This window comes from Aulonocara sp. 'chitande type north' Nkhata Bay, linkage group LG22, assembly GCF_057382095.1.
Source record: "Aulonocara sp. 'chitande type north' Nkhata Bay isolate Kocher_YH1m ecotype deep benthic linkage group LG22, A_spYH_male_GT1.1, whole genome shotgun sequence".
NCBI lineage: Eukaryota > Metazoa > Chordata > Actinopteri > Cichliformes > Cichlidae > Aulonocara > Aulonocara sp. 'chitande type north' Nkhata Bay.
The window spans coordinates 13678460-13696339 of NC_141364.1; the positions used below are offsets into that span (position 1 = coordinate 13678460).

The 17880-nt window shown below is 41.6% G+C and overlaps 1 protein-coding gene across 5 annotated transcripts in view; it reads right to left on the reverse strand.

Annotated features, from left to right (window-relative positions):
- LOC147303776 (RNA-binding motif, single-stranded-interacting protein 3-like) overlaps window positions 1-17880 on the reverse strand; it is a 302868-nt gene that overhangs the window by 140231 nt on the left and 144757 nt on the right. For all 5 annotated transcript variants that reach the window (XM_086279147.1, XM_086279145.1, XM_086279143.1 and 2 more), the window contains one exon: window positions 15365-15423. In XM_086279147.1, coding sequence (XP_086135273.1) covers window positions 15365-15423 — 59 coding nt within the window. The remainder of the gene's footprint in view (window positions 1-15364; window positions 15424-17880) is intronic.

A 17880-nucleotide genomic window follows, 5' to 3' on the forward strand; every position in this document is an offset into this window, starting at 1 on the left:
ATATAGACAAATATAACACAACAATGCACATTAAATATAAGTATCAGCTTTATTTAATACTATTAGACATGAAAGCAGTTCTCTTCCTGTAATTTCAATAAAATGATCCTCAAAGACTCGCTCTGTATGTACTTGTTTGTTTACTTATACAGTGTACTTGTACACTGTAAAGTATGCACACAATTACTCAATACACAGATCCTCGGTGAGTCACTGAACAGGAAAAAACTCCATTAAGTTGTGAGAAAGCTGCAGGGTCAAGAAACAATGTGGCGCTCAATTTAAGACATCACATTCCACACACTTAGAGAACACAAACACACACCCACCTACACACAGATGCACGCAGATGTTGCTTGAAGAATGAGTTTCCGAAGCCAAGTACATGCTGTACTGGTGCTGCATTCGATGCGGGTACTCTAGAGTTACAATCTCAAGTGGGATGCAGAGGGCAAGGTGCTGCTTTGATGCTTCTGCACAAACGCAAACCTCCAATCGATAGCTGTCACTTAAGAGCAGCTCAAAGTGACTGACGACATGTGAGGTTGTTGATAATGCTGTGCAGCTGCACGCTAATATGCAGATTGACGCAAAGTGCTGCTGAAGGACACATATATCCACACTTGCACACTCGGAGCATGGCACCCTCCTACCTACACACGTGCGCGCACACACACACACACACAGTCTCTCTGAGAACATGAGCTGCCATATCATATTTCCTGGTCTGGCTCTAAGTGGGAGCCTGTCAAGATAAAAGGACCATCCTCAATCAGTTACTACATGATAGACGCTAGCACTGCTCAGTGACTGCTTTTGTATGAATGTGTGTGTGAGACGCAGGGCGCTCCTTAATACAGTCCCCTTAAGGAGGTGTAGAACTACAGTAGATGCCACCTTGGGCTACGCTCTGCATAAAAGCCTACATTGGAGAGTGGAGATAAGGGACTCATTACAGTGCTTGCATCGACATATCAATCAAGTATGCATCATTCATGCATTCACTGTCATATTATGCTAATCCTAATTACTTTGGGGAAAATTACTATTCTTTATCTGCTAATAGTCAGGATTGTTTAGGGTTTTCTACCTACAATATCCACCACAATTTTCCCCAATATATCCATTTTTCACATTCTCATATTCAGTGCTAATGATCCCATTTTGCACAGCGCACAATGGAATAATAATGCCCTAAGTATGAATAATGAATCAACGACAAGTCACGGGGCATTACAATGGTGTGCAGGGGGAAACAGCGTAATTGTTTACGTCGCTGTGAGTCATCAAGATGACTTCTAAAGCTGCTGCTGTTGCATGTGGATGATTAATCATTGTAGTTGCATGTATGTGTATAATTCCAGCTTTGCATGTATTAAAGTAATTATGGTTAATGGAGGAAATAGATAGGCCACTCAATTGACAAACATGCATAACAATGCTCTAATATGATTCCTGTGATTAATGGATTCATTGCCGTATGATTTCAGCCTCACTCTACCTGCAGCAATACGACTGTACAAACACTTTTTGTGCTTTTGCTGCATATAGAGTTTTGTACAGTGCTCACATTATTACTCAGTTAATCCGTCTCCTGTTGAATAAAAATGATGTTTTGGGGTTTTTTTTTTACATTTTGAGAATGGTAATTACTTATGTGTGTCTTAACAGGAAAAAATAAGAACTAAAAAAATAAGGTCTATCAGAAATTTCAAGACCCTGAATTGATGTCATTATATTGATCTGTTTTGTTTTAGCATGCAAGTTTCTGCTGTTTGTTCTTGAGTCTGACATTTGGTGCTTTTTCTTGGGATGCAGTAGACATAAATAAAACTACTCTTTTGAAATTTGGCATTGGCTTTACAAGTATGGATCTCTTTTGTCCATTCAAGGGTTTAACCAGCACTTTTGCCCTGCAGGGAGGGTGGGTGATGGCTTTGGGAGACTGCGGCGAGCTGTGCAAACATTAAGGGAGAAAACAGCGGTTTCAAAAAGCGAGTTGGCATCCGTGACTAACTGTGGCCAAGCCAAGACCGCCTTGGTCACACTCCAAACCCGGAGGAGAGCATCCTCACTGGGGCTACATTCCTGTGTCCTCCTCCATTTATCCTGCACCACCAGCAGCTGACTGATGATAAATTTTGCGGCTACCCTCCACTAAACCATGTGGTGGTGTGTGTGTGTGCGTAAAAGTGTGCGTCTCTGCCTGTGTGTTTGTTGAATGGGCGTGTACGAGTGCTTGCGTGCGACCTCTAACTTTCTTGTTTTTGTGTGTATGTGTGGGTGAGTAAGTCAACAGGGGAGGATCATAAATCTATCTCGATGTTTAAAGATCCCGCAGAGAAACATCTGCAATGCATATTTTTTTTCAGCACTCTGTACTTCTGACCACATCACAACTGTCTGTGCATTAATGCTGCGTCGAAGTGACAAGTCATAAGCAAACACTTTCTCCGCAATCCTACACCCTCGTATACACCTGACAGCCTGAAAACAAACAGCTGTTTAAACCATCTGCAAACATCAAAACAACTCAAAACTCAGTGTGCAAAAAGTTATTTAAGATTGTTTTAATACACAGACGCAGAGAGCAGGTCTTGGAGCCACTCAAAGTAAATTTTCCTCATTTTCTTGTCCAGATTCACTGTCCTACTGGCCTTGTACTTAGAGACAATACCAATTTGTTGTAAAATAACTCTCACACTGGGCTCTTTTATATTAGACGCTGGCGACGAGATAGCAATACAGGCAATTAACTTATCAACCCTGCAACATGGATTTATAGCTAAGGCATTCATCTCGGGCTGAAGCAGCGAGCCTATTGGTTGTATTGTATTTCTTGTCGTCTTCTCTCACAGATGTAGGACTGTCCTTGTCAGAGAGTGGGAGCGGGGATCTGCAGAGGGCAGATTGCCAGGGTTTACGGCCAAGAGGGGGGGCAGTGGCAGTTCATTGTGCAGAAGCCAAACTGGACATGAGCTGTAAATAAATAAATAAAATAATCCAACAGTATATCCAAGTACAGGACTGTGTCTTAAGCCACCCCTTATTTCTTTGTAGTTTGGTCCCAAGAGCCAGACATTTGTTTCTTTTTCTTCCCCCCTTTTTCACCTTTTTTCTCCATAGAATTTGCAGTGAAATTATTTTTGGCAAAGAACCAATTTAAAATTATATCTTTAACCAGGTGTGTATTAGTAGCCTGTCACAAAACACATGATTAGTTGCCATTTCTTTACTTCAATCTCTAAAAAATGCCAAAAAATAGTATTTTTTTTAAACCACTGAGATGATTCCAAATTCAAATTCAAATTTTATTTGTCACACACACACAACCATACACAGTATGACATGGGGGTGAAATGCTTGTAGCTGTACAATGCCCGACCATTAAATGACAGAAAAAAAGTTTTACAATATTTACAATTTACAGGTTACTACAAAATTTACAAATTAACTTAGGAATTTACAGTAAAGAATGTGCAAATAGCAGAAGAGATTATAAAGATTATAAATTATAGGAATTATAGGATTATAGGAAATGTGTGGTGGTGCGTGTGGTGATGTGTGTGGGAGAGTCCAGTCCTACACCTGGTTCAGGGCCCAAATAGCCTGGGGGAAGAAGCTCCTCCTCATTCTCTCTGTTTTGGCCTTAAGGGAGCGGAAGCGCTTCCCAGATCTCAACAGTGAGAAGAGTCCATTGTTGGGATGGGAGAGGTCCATCATAATCTTCCTAGCTTTGGACTTGCACCGCTTGGTGTAGATGGACAGCAGGTCAGGGAGCTCTGATTGAATGATGCGTTCGGCCGAGCGCACCACCCTTTGCAGATCTCGTCTGTCCTGCTTGGTGCTGTTCCCAAACCAGGTGCAGATGTTTGCCGTCAGGATGCTCTCGATGGTGCAGGAGTAGAATTCCCAAAGAAATATTAGCTGAAAACGTATATTTGTATATATCAGCATGATGTGCAGTGTTTCAAAAGAAGTGGCCGCTTAAAAAAAACTATGTATGTCCCATTGACATGAAAGCAGGAAAAAAATCCAGCTAAAACCTGACACAGGACATTGGAGATCCATCTGGGCTGATCCATCTGCTGTTCTCTGAAACCTCAGTGAGTAAAGGCTAAAGTATGCCAAATAACACAATAACTGGACTGAAAATCAGTGGCAACAAGTCTCATGGAGTGATGAATCCAAAAATCCTCAATCAGTGTAATATTTAATATCAATTGAAATATTTAATTCAAGTAGGCCAGGAAAGAGGTATAATAGTGAGTGTTTTAGCCATCTATAAACCATGGTGATGGCGCTGTCATGGTTTAGGCTGCAGTTCAGCTAGTAGTGTTGGGGATCTTTTCAAAATTGATGAACGCAGATTTTGACACATCATGCAATACTACCCGGAAAGGATCTGATTGGCCTACTTTTTCAGCACAATAATGATCCCAGACACACCGCCAATGCAGTACAACCATACATGTCTAGAAAAAAAACACAATGGAATATGATCAGTCATAGATTAGCCTTGCAGGAGCCAAGACCTCAACATTATTGAAGCAGTGTGGGAAAAGAACTAAAGACAACTAACATCCAAAGAGATCATCCTTCAAGAAACCTAGTGAACTATTCCTGAATACTTTTTTAAAAAGACAAGAAAGCTTGCCTAAGAAAGTTCAGACTGTGCTGAAGAATAAAAGTTAATAAGCGGACTTTCAGCCCTGTTAGAATTGTAAAAAATCTATTTTTGCCTTGTATATTATATTTCCATGGAAATATTTGCAAAAAGACGGCCATTAAAGCAATCTTGATGTTATTAACACACCTTCTCCTTTGATGCAATTCTTCAGAAAGTATAGTAAGTGCCAAAGAACAAGTATTACTCACAAACTGTTCTGGTCATACTGATTCAGGGACATAACGTACATTACAGTTTAATATAAGATGAACTTCTTCTCAGGTTAAATATCTAAACAACATGTGGGTTCACAGTAATCCTTCCTCTCTAGCTCAGTATTTCTTACATCTTCATTTTTCTGTTCATCATTTTTCATTTCTGCTCTCTCTCTTTTAGTCCTTAATTAACTCATATCTATTCACACTCATTAGCTCTAGCACACCACCATATGGCTTCTACTGCATTTTCGAGCTAAATTCAGGATAAGAAGCAACAACTTAAAATATGTCGCATGAATTTGTAGTTCTACATTGACATTGCATAAAAAAGAAACGGTATCAGGACAAAAAGAGGACCTAGCTTATAGCATTAAATCAGAGTTATCTGAAGGCACAAGATTATTTTCATGAAGTTTAAGAGACATTCAAAACTAAATTATTCATACATTCATTACAGCTATCAAGGATTTAAAGTAGACGAACACTGAGTGGAAGAAATAAAAAAATAACCCACAGAAAGCAGAGGTGCATCCTTCTTCTGGTAGCATCATTAGCTTGCTAGCTTAATAGCAAAACCCTGATGTGTTTGGTGCAACATGTGAAGAGCACTTGAGAAAGGTTTGAGACCTGAAGGGTGTTAATTACTTGTCAAGAGGTTGTTAAAATGAGACCTGTAGCAAAAAACTGAGTGGTTATACAGAACCCACACACAGATATCTGAAAGAACACACACTCACATTTGCAAAGCACTAATGCCAACACTAAGAATGAACACCTACAAGTGCACAAGGACACACACACAGACACTAGGGTTGCCAACCGTCCCTTAAAAAACGGAATCGTCCCGTATTTCGAAACAAAAGTACACGTCCCGTATTGAGCTAATAAGGGACGCACTTTGTCCCGTAATACAGTGAGAATCAAAAGTAGTCTATAACTTTTAATGGAATTAACGCTTTGTTTGAAAACATAATTCCCATCCCCTCTCCTGCTTTGTGACCAATGAGCTGACAGCACACTTACGAGTATGACAATTCAGATTACCGCTCATCTCATTGGTCAAGGAAAGGTCGCTTACGGAGAAAATACCGGAAGACAACAGATGACCACAACAAGAAGCATGGCCAACAGGGAAACAAACGCCGACACTGCGGTGCAAGTCTCGGACGACAGTACACCTAAAGCTGGGCAAACACTGTGCGATTTTTTCAGTCACGTTATTCAGCTCCTGCTCAAACTGCACGATTGACTCGCAGGGGTTAGAAGTTGGTAGGTCACGATGCAGGGTCTCACACTATACCGCCCGATGCTCTGATGCGACCTGAGTGCTCACACTGTGCCTCCATAAAATGAAGGTTATAACAGAAAATCTGTCGCGCTCTCTCTCTCCGTCTTTCACTCACACAGACACGCACACCACCACCATCAACTTTGCTAAATTGCTAATGAAAAACATTGATCGGGCAGCTGTGACTGAGCAGCAATGTAAATCCAACTATTTTCACGGTTGTGTGCCTCCATTGCTTGTGTCCAGATCACACGCTGCACAGCCGTGCTGCTCCATCTTTTACACCAACGTTTACGTGTTTGCGCGTGAGCAGTGTGAGCGGCTGTGGTGAGACCCTCACGAGCGATTGATGATCGGGAGCTGGTCGTGAGGTGTTAATCACTTCTCGTTACCCCACGTATACTACACGACGCACGATGAAGGCCAAAATCGGTCCGATCACTCAAAAATCGGCTAAAAATGGGCCTAAAACCGCACAGTGTAAGCCCAGCATTAGAGCAGCAATGTTTGTTCCCCTCAGAGAAAGGGAAGAATGGGAAAAGGAAAACACCTGGCTGGAAAAAGTTAATATGGGCATGTGCAGTGAATATCAGCGCTATGTGGCCAGAAGTGTGATAATATAATTTATTTTGTGTAATAAACAACTGTAAGGATAGATGATTACAACAAATTGATGACTAATACATAAAAGTAATACATAGATGAATAATGATGATGAGTTATGATGCGTAATCATGGGAACAAGCGGGTTTACAAACAGGAGCAGCTGATTACCATTAGAAAAGCTGAAATAATACCTCAGCTGAAGCCAATTGTACTAAATGCACTAAATGTGCACTGTTACAAGAATATTTTTCTTTCTATTGTTTTCTATTATTTTAAGTTAAGCAGGACAGAGTTCTTTTAAAGAAAGATTTACTTATATTCTCAAAAGTTAAGCATGACAGGCTTCTGTTTAAGAAGGAGACCTGTTTTATTGTGTTAATGTTGTCATTTTGAGCTAAAAAATAAATGGCTAAATGATCATTTGTTTCACATGTGTTCATATCACAAAGAATACACATCTACTTAAATCAAATTCAAGTGAAATGGTTAAAAAAATAATTTCACACACAAAAAAAGAGCTAGAAAATTCACCACACTGGGAAGGGTGAAGACAACTGGGTCGCCCGGCCCTGGCCACGAGGTGTCCCTTATTTATTTTTCAGGGAGTTGGCAACCCTAACAGACACACACAAAGAAACCGGTAACTGCCAGAAAGGAAATGCATGTGTAGCACAGCCACACATGTTAACATATCTAAAACTCTACCATAGAAGTATGCCCACACTTGAAGATGCACATTCGCACACTTAAGAGTTAGAACGGCAAACAGCCTTGAATAGTTACTCATTACGGCACACGCTGATGTGAAAACACAAGGAGCATAATCACATAATTTTACACAAAGAACAGGTGCAGTCCTTCCTTCACAGCTTCACTTCACTTAGTGAGCATCTTAAAATACCTGCTCTCCCTCCTTTCTGACTATACCTGGATATTACTAACCTTAATATTCACACGGGGTACCATCTTCTGCGGCACCATATTATCCCCATTTGAGCAGCAGTCTGTAATAAGCAATGTAATCACGTCAGGTACTAGGGCTTGAAAGCACCACCAGCAAGGCAGGCTAATATTTGAACAAAGCCGGATCAATGAAAAGCAAGTGCCCTAGGAACATGGGGAAAATCTCCAGGTAGAGACAAACATTAAAATCTGGACAAAGACAGATTGTCCCATTCCTCCGAACAACTATGCAGCCCATTTCTTTTGTCCTGCATCTGTTAGTCATTCATGAGGAACGGCCTGGCCGCCCCCAGCTAACTTTCCTCTGCATTGCAGTTATGATTTATGCCTTCCTTAACTAATCAAGGGCATGATCATTAGTCAGGGGATGTGCAAGGGGCCAGGGCTTTGGCAGGTCAGTGCAAGGCCGTATCTCACATAGTGGTTCCCCTGCCATCCATGGGTTAGGTCCAGGATAAGAGATGACTGGAGGTACGCCTCCTCAACTTTCACAGGGTCCGCTGAGGCATTTGTCAACAAACACGACAAGGAAAGGAATTCAGGCATGTGTGTGATGTAAAAATGGATTGAGACAATGATGAGAAACAAAAACCTGGAACGGAGATTCCCAAGAGTCTGCCACTCCAATTAATACTAGATGTTTCTCTTTGTTTAGATCCAGAGGAGAGGCAGTCAACAACAACAAATTAGAAATGAACAAATTTCCCAAATTTTGCAACAGATCTGTGTCTAAAAAAAGCATCTTGGGAAAACTTGGCTCCTGGTTATCACCTCACCATGACCTCGACTGTACACTTACAAGAATTAAAAATGCAATCGCATAAACAGGAGACGACCACACTGCATACAAAAACAACACAGGAAATGGAAGGGATACAAAAGGTCAGAGGCTCAAGGAATGCGATGGCTTTGGCCCGACTGTATTTATGACAATCTTGGCCAATCAGACAGCCTCTTGGTAAACTGCCAACTTGGAATGTAGTGGAATGCAGAGTGATTGGGAAATGGTGGGGCGGGGGGTTAAAAAGAGAAAAAGATTTATGTGTATGTGCTATAGGGGGTGTTAACAAAGCCTGCAGATGTTATCCAGTGACGTTCTGCATGCTGAATCTGTCCAGATCGATGTGATTATCTCTCAGCTATTGCTAATTAGAGTCATTAATACGCAATGCAAGCAGGGAACAGCACACACTTTCTCTCGCTTTCTCCTTCGGCTGATATCGCGTCTTTCTGGAATGGCTTTGAGCGAGCAGAGGCATTTGGAAAAGGTCTGCTGTTGGCCACACTTCAGTCAAGATTCTCATCTGCACATAATTCACTTTCAAAGGGCAGAAGGGGCGGCAAAGAGAATCCTTAATTGCACCAGCACAGTGCAGAACATAGACAAATGTTTATATCTTGGCCCTCTAATGAGAAACCAATAACGGATTCAGAAAGCACTCTGGTCTCTCCCCCACCCCCACCGCCAGCACCAATACACATGCACATGACAATGAAAAACAGGCCTTTTTTGATCAGCGTCACCTCATTCATCAATAGCCCTTATGCTGAGAGTCATGCAATACTCTACTTAGGCACTGATGCAGCAATAAATCTGTTTTTATAGAATGCAACGTTGCCTGTATTTCTCCATTAGGTTGTCGTTGTGGTAAGGGCACTAGATGCTTCAGAACGTAATGGTCAAGTTCCTGACAGGCTTTTAAATTGCACCAAACCGAGGCTGCACATGCTGAGCAGTCAGACGAAATTGATCAAGTTGAGCATTCAAAGAGCAGGGAAGACATTCTGCTTCCAATACACACTAATTAGGGTTTCAGTCAAACATACTGTACTTACTTCTTTAAGTTTTAAATCAAATGCCTGGAGACTTCAAACATGATTTAACTTTGCAGGGATAAAATAAGAGGTTAGCATGTTTTACAACAGCTCACCCACATAATAGAGTAAAGGCGACAGTAATTCTTTCAAGATGTCAGTTCATGTAATGCCCTTGTGAGTTTTTAGCATCCTCATGTAAAATGGACGGCAAGTTACGGGGCAAAGAAATGTACAACAACAAACTGCCGAACACACAGCCACAAGAGACTATCTCATCTCATCTATCTCCCACAATTCAGTGCGGTGGGCCGTCGCAGCAGCGCGCCAGTCGGGCCGGTGAATCTCAGCACAGTCTTATCTCCCAGAAGCGGAGGAGGAAACGGAGGTCCTTTAAAGGGCTGAGGTCATTTCCTCTGCCTCCGGGCTCTGGCAGGAAAAATAAAATGTCTCCATTCGGTCAGCCCTGCTTTATTTCAAATGCCGCCGCTGCCTTTTAAGAGGCCCTTGTGGGCATGGATGGCAAATGAGCGGTTTTGGGTTTTCGCAATCTATTCCTTTCTCTCTCTGCCATTCTCAATCCCCCACTCCATCTGTGATGTAAAGCCCAAATCTCTGCTGTATTTCTACAGTTTATGTGAAAGTGCAGAGACAGATATATAGATGGAGTATGAGAGGGGGAGAGAAAAACAGAGATGAAGAGAGAAGGAGAAGCAGAGTGAGAGTGCGGAGGTGCATGAGAGAAAGAGAGAGAGAGGGAGAGATGAAAAGCTGAATGCCTCCTCTTACCTGCAGCTCTTGACAACCCTAAAGCCCTTTCACAACTTCCTGTTCCTCTCTGAACTGGGCTACATCCAAAGCATGTGCGTGCATTTATCGGAACGCACGGCTTACATGCAACTGTTGTGCACCCTTGTAAGAGTACAGGTGTGTGTGTGTGTGTGTGTGTGTGAGTGTCTCACCGAGCAAGGGAGGCAGTGAGGGAGTGAGTCAGCGCTGGGAAGATAGAGAGGCTCATTGAAAGGCCTGCGTGGTGAGGTGGTGGAGGAGAGCAGCCAGAACAGGCAGACACGCAGGCACACATGCTGTGAAGTTAGGAAGAGGACTGATAGATCTATTGCGCAGCCACTGCTGCTGCAAGAGTCGAACACACCTCAGGCAAATGGATGGGGAGTGAGTGCGGGGGTACCATTAGTCTTTCGGTGTGTGTGTGAGTGTGCCCTTTGTGTTTGAGTGCGTGGGAGAGGTATATTACATGGTCTTGGAGTGTAGTTTTTATGATGTGGTACTTCAAACAAGGCTTTGCAGTACTTTACAGTGCACACTCATTTACTGAGGGCAAATGTATATACAGATGTACGGTTATGGAGAAACAAGGCATATATGCACATTAGTTAGGTGCCCGTATTGCTTCGTTTTTCTATGCACGGTAACTACACACTTCCCAAACACCTGACCTGTAAGCACACAAAAGCATCATCTCTGTTTTTCTGCATTACCACAACAGACAGCCTCCACTCCCACACTCAGCACTCCATCTCACATATCAACTAGCTTTTGTCTTAAGCTCAAAATCACTCTTTTTATAGGGTGGAACAGTCATTTCTTAAAGAATTATCAAACAAAGCTAGAATGTACATTTTAGGTATTATGAATAGATTCAGGGAAAGCTCATCATGCAAGCAAATCATCGCAACTTGCTTGATTGTCCAATAAGCACTTAGATTTAAAGAAAAAAGTAAAGAACATCGTGTTCCTTAATTCTGTGGGTGCTGTATTCCAAGTATGTGCTGCTTGATAAGAGAAAAACCGAGTGCCCAAAACCACTTTTCCTGAGGGGTATTAAAGGGAAGCACTGTGTCTGTGTTGTTAAGAGATTACTAGTATTCTTATTGAGGCTACTTGCTTGTGACCTGCTTATTTGAGCTTGTCATTACAGAGGTTTGTGAATAAATCCGTGCGTCATTAGCAGCTCACCCACCAAACTTTTCCCTGTCATCAGTGTACACCGATCAGGCATAACATTATGACCACTGACAAGTGAAGTGAATAACCCTGATTATTTCTTCATTGCGGTACCTGTTAGTGGGTGGGATATATTAGGGAGCAAGTGAATATTTTGTCCACAGAGTTGATGTGTTAGAAGCAGGAAGAACCGGAAAGCATAAAGATTTAAGCGCACTTCACAAGGGACAAATTGTGATGGCTAGATGTTGTCAGGATGCGTTGCATACCTAGGAAACACCTGGCACCCGAGTGCACTATGGGAAGAAGGCAAGTCAGCAGGGGCAGTGTAATGGCTTGGGCAATGTTCTACTGGCAGACCTTGGGTTCTGCCAACCATATGGATATTACTTTGACATATGCCACCTCCCTAAGCATTGTTCTAGAGCAGTGTTTCCCAACCACTGTGCCGTGAGAAATGATCAGGTGTGCCGTGGAAGAAAAATTATCAATATGTTTTTTGTAACATTTTGTGTTTGGTGGTGTGCCGTGCGATTTTTCTAAAGTGAAATATGTGCCGTGGCTAAAAGGTTGGAAAATCCAGAGCATGTACACCCTTTCATGGGAATGGTGTTCTCCAATGGCTGTGGCCTCTTTCAGCAGGATCATGGACCCCGCCATAACGCAAAAACAATTCAGGAATGGTTTGAGGAGCACAATAACAGGCTTAAGGCACTAACTTAGCCTCCAAGCTTCCCAGATCTCAATCCATTCAAACATCTGTCGATGTGCTGGACACACAATCATAATAATAATAATAATGATGGATTGCATTTATATAGCGGTTTTCGAGACCCTCAAAGTGCTTTACAATTCCACTATTCATTCACTCTCACATTCACACACTGGTGGAGGCAAGCCACAGTTGTAGCTACAGCTGCCCTGGGGCAGACTGACAGAAGCGAGGCTGCCATATCGCGCCATCTGCCCCTCTGGCCAACACCAATAGGAGCTAGGTGAAGTGTCTTGCCCAAGGACACAGCGACCAAGACACACAGAGCTGAGGATCGAACCGGAAACTTTCTAGTTACAAGATGAGCTTCCCAACCCCCTGAACCACGGTCGCCCCCCCACACAAGTCACTATCATCTATGTCACCATCATCATCATCTTTACTGGTTCATACTTTCATTTTTAGAAATTACATATTTGTGCCTACAGTTGGCAGCTTGACATACAGCACTGAGCTCTCAAAAGGTTGAGTCGTTTGAAAGTTTTTTGCCATATGAGCAGGTAACTCTGCCGTTTGAGACATTTGTTTTTTTATGAGTGTAAACAATCCAGTGGTAACTAATCTAAAGTCTTTGTTAATTAACTGATAAATTAGTCATTAGTCTCTGCAATGCTTTGTACAGTATATACAAAAGCATAATTATTTTAGACTGTTATGAAGAACATTTTACTCTTTGACAAAATATAAACACCCAAACGTTAGTCAGCAAGTACAAGGTCTGTTACTAGCTTGGTTTTCCAATGGCTGATTCTCTCTTAATAGCACTCTCTCAGAGATGACTGACCTCTTCTCTAGCCCATTTTTCACATGGTTTTGGCAGTGCACTCACTGAGCTGAGCTAAAGACAGATAACACAAAAGAGGGAAGAGGAGATGGAGAAGGAGAACAGACAGGAGGGAGAGAGAGAGAGACAGCTGCGTGATGGTAGCACAGTGAAGGTAAGCCACCATCCTGACATTTAAACAAGTGTCAGATACAGGGGGTCAGATGAATGGAAACAAGCCGTGACCAGATCGGGGCTGTGTGCCAATTTCGATTTGTTACGAGGAGCGGACGGCAGCCCATCGGGCTTCAGTGCACCTGCCTGGATCGCTTGCGCTTTGATAGCTGCTCACCTTTTGGGAGATGCTTGTCCCTACCATCGCCAAGTATTTGATCAAAGAAAATCAAAGAGAACTGCTGCACTCCAAAAAATAAAAATAGTTATGCATTTTGCCATTTTGTCCCATCCCATTTTCTTAAACGCTTGTCCAAGTCAGGGTTATGGAGAGGTTAGAGCTGTCACAGGTGAAGTGCACCGTCAACAGGTTGCTAGCAGGGCATCTTATGGGTTTAGATTTTCCATTGAACATAAAAGAAATAAGTAAATGACAGTATCAATAAATAAATATGTAATAAAATAAATTATATTTTAAAAAATACATTTGTAATTATAAATATGTATTTAAAAAGTACCACTTTTAATACTATAACAGACGTATCTTTTATCCTCTCTGCAACGTTATAAGGTCTTGGTGTTCAAGTGCACTAAGATCATTCACGTTGTAATTTGACATAGATATATATATAAAACAGTTACTGGGAGAGATGCCCAGGCAGAAATGGGAAGCAAAAAACGGCAAAAATCCTGTTTTTGTGCAGCTTTGCCTCACCTCAATTTGCCTTTCAAACACTAAAGAACTGTAAATTTCTCTTCAAGGTTACTAAGCCCTTCGTCCTCAAACTCTTCTTCGTCACCACTTTTCTGTATCCATCTACCTCTCTGTGACTGGGTGTAGACCAGGACCATCCTTTCCACTCATAAAATAAGTCTGCTTATATTTGCTTTTTGGCATCTCAGCAGTCCTGCATTCCAGGAAGGTGAGTTATGGGAAATGCTGTCTCCCACAAAAGCTGGGATGTTTTTTTTTTTTTTTTTAGTGTTGTACATAACTCAGGTCAGCTGGACATGGACAACACTAAACATCTAATTTCTTTTATTCGCAACCCAGGAAGATTCAAAGATGTTTGTCTCACCTCTTTTTATACCTCTCACTGTCCCCTCTAATCCACTCTGTTCTGTGTCCTGTGACCTGTAGATATATCCTTGCTACTAACAGGCATCCAAGTGTTGTCTTTAATGGCCAGGCGAACTCACAAAAAGGACCTGCCAAGATAATCAGCCTTTTTTCCCTATCCTCTAAAAGGCAAAGGTTCTTTTCCTCAACATTTTGACCCAGAGCATGCCCAGCAGGATATACTCATGTGTGTAACAGGGTTAAGAAGGCAGCTTCACCTTGAAAGGCCACACTTCAGAGCCCGGGAAACCACAAAAAGCAATTAAAAGTATTGATGGAACTTCAATAGCTCTTAAACAGTGCTGCCAGACACCTCGGGGCAAGTAGCACACTAATCTTTTTTTTTTCCTTTCCCCTCCCTCATCCCTCTATATTCTCTTCTCTTTCACAATTTCTTCACTTAAGACTTCACTGGTCTTCATCATTAAAAAATTGATTCCTCAAAAAGTATTTACAGCCTTGTAAGGCAGCTGACCAAGGTTCTAAGAAGATGAGTTTGACAAAGATAATAACTGAAGTTTATCTAATCTTTGCTTGCTTGTTAGCCCTCTAATTGGCTGCATATGTTCAAGCATGTAATTGTGTGTAGTATGTGTGCCCCAGAAACAATTTCAAATGAGCCAGTAATGTCATTATTTCATGTGCATTACTGCGCGGATACTAATGGAAACACCCTTTAAATAATTTCCCCCAGGGATCAATAAAGTATTCTGATTCTGATTCTTTCCAAATGATTGTCATCCGTACGACAAAGCAGGAAATCGAGGAAGAGATAGGGAAAGGCTAAGAGTGTGGCTCCCTTTCTAATCATCCTCTGAAGCAGGCCAGCGCCTCCAAGAGCAAGATGTTTACCTAGATCCTTTTTCTCACCAGATCACTGATTTACCGTGTGCACCTTTCTCGGCCGATGTCTGAAATTTACAAAAAGGTTTGGACTGCGGCTCCTGTGACAGGACACCCACAGAGTGACAGTCAATGCACTTAAACAAGGCACAAAAACTAGACACTTACCTTTGCACTGGTTAGTGTTCTTATCCAGAATGGCCTTGGTTGACACTATTTTCCCATACCTGTAAAAACAGAGAAATCTAATTTAGCGTTTTACACTCGTAATAACCCACAGGGCCTTCGCCTGGTCGGACAGTTCATTTGGATTACCAACCTGTGGTTAATATATTTGCCTTATTTTCTATACTTTGCCATTTAGTTACAACGAGCAATTTGCAAAGTCACAGAAATGTCAAAAGCCACTGGGAAGAGAAATCACTTGAGGTTAATAAAATTATGTGTATGGCTGACTTGGAATGAATGGGCAGCCCTTTGGCATTTCAGAGAGTCACTGAACATTATAAAAGGTCTAAAAGCATGCAAGTGCAATAAACGGTCCTAAAGGTTGCTCTTTTGGTGTAAAGTAAAATTCATGTGTTGCTAATGAATTTATTTGAAATCTAAAAACTATAAAGCGAACACATTTAAATCAAAGGTGACTCAAAGGAATAATGATACGTCTTAATGAGCTTTAGAGGAGCTGGTAGGGTGATATGATGTAACCTTCAGACAAAGACAGTACAGTAGCCCCTCCTGCTTCTGTTCTTTATGTTAAGCTAACTGTCTGTTGACTCTGGCTTCAGAGTGAATGAACATACACCACTGGGCCCCTCAGAGCAGCTCTACCGAATACGTTACAATAAAAAAAAAAATATTGTAGGGAAAATTGGCAGCAATTGTCATAACAATTTGGGTCTTTTGGTGTATCTATCGTCTCAGATCTCCCTTTCAGAAAGAAAGTATCCAAGAAAATACCCAAATTTTACCGCTATGTTTGTAAATGAGTGAATAAATTCTAGACTCCCCGTATTCTGGCAGATTCTGTAACTGGAATTTGTGATATAACTTATTCATAAAAAATATAAAACGTGTATGATGCTGGAGCCTATTTGGACCTGTGAAAATCCAATACAAAAGTTGAAATTGCCAAAGGAGCAGGACTGCATAAAGACACCTACGGTATGCTTATAAGCTTACATGTCACTGATGCAGCTCCACGCAAAAGCAAAAATATATTGTATTTCTTTATTCCACGGGTCTATATGCAAAGTGGCTTGCAAGGAATTTTTTGACTGACCTTCCTGACTGACAGACAGCAAGATCTTCTATCTGCTTGTCTCAGCTAAAACTGCAATATGCTGCACTGTGAGCTGCTCTCTAAGTACACTGTGTGCACTAATGTACATGCGGAGATATACTACATGCATGCATGCGTGCATGTGTGCTGATATGTAAGTGGGAACAATTCCCTGTATGTCAAAAGCACATCACAAAGACTACAACAAAGGACAAAAAACAGCCACCCTCATCGCTGCATCTGGGCACACACACTTACATACACTCACACTTATTCTGTAGGGAAGAAGCAGTGGTGCATCCCGGCCCATATTTCACCAGCAGGGGATAATTGTGCCATTTCTCAACGAGTGGCGGAGACTCTATTTATTGCATGCTGCGGTGGGATGGGTGGTGGATATGAACTGATGAGCTCCGAGAGGAAAACTACCAGCTCACACACACTAATACAGATACCACACGAGTACACCCACACACACATACACGCATACAAACACACAGAGCGACAGCACTCACCAATCAGTGGATTGTCTCTCTTCAGCAGATAAACAGGCCATTTTAGCCATAGGGATTCATAATCTACTGCAACAGAGTGGGACCTAAGGTGCAGCGTTTGATCATACCGAGACACTCTCAAGCATAAGCACAAAAGATGAACATGGAACAAGGAGTTTTCACTTGATTAGTGAATGTGGAGAGCTGGGGCAAGTGCCTTCAGCACTCGCTGAGCTACAAAGCTGTAAGTAATTTTGTAGCACATTAGAGATACAAATTTAGATTTGATTTTTAAGTATTGATAAAGGAAGTAGGTGGGAATTACCTTTGTGTTCTACTAATACATTTCAAGTCATTTGAATCGTTTGACAGCAAACATCTTCAAAATTAAAAAAGCCTAACTTTTAACTAAACTAGAACATTAAATAAGCATTCAAGACCAGCATGTCAATAACCACATAATCAGTTGAGGCAATGTGTCAAAATTTCCCAGCTACCCTCAGTCAGTTTAGCACCTGCTGAAGGCGGGGGTAACACGTGCTGAAATAATAAGGATGTGAAACTACATGGAGAGCTTTAGTCTAGTTCTCAAATATGAATTATTGGTTTTCTTTACAGCTTTAGTTAATATTAAATCGTAACTAGTCACTAAAGACATCTTAACTGTAATTTAGTCACTGCCCTTTGCGAAAGGAATATTTCAGCGGAATAAGAACGTGTCTAACACCAGCTGCCAGGTCCTATTGCTGTTTCTACTATTTAACAGGTGATTTTTTTTTTGACTGAATTAAACACTAAAGGAGCACAACTTAAACCCCCAAAATAAAAAACAGGCGATAGACTCGGCTAGTCACTGACAGCCTATTACTCGCCCAGCCTTACCAGTGATTATATTCATTCTTACGTCA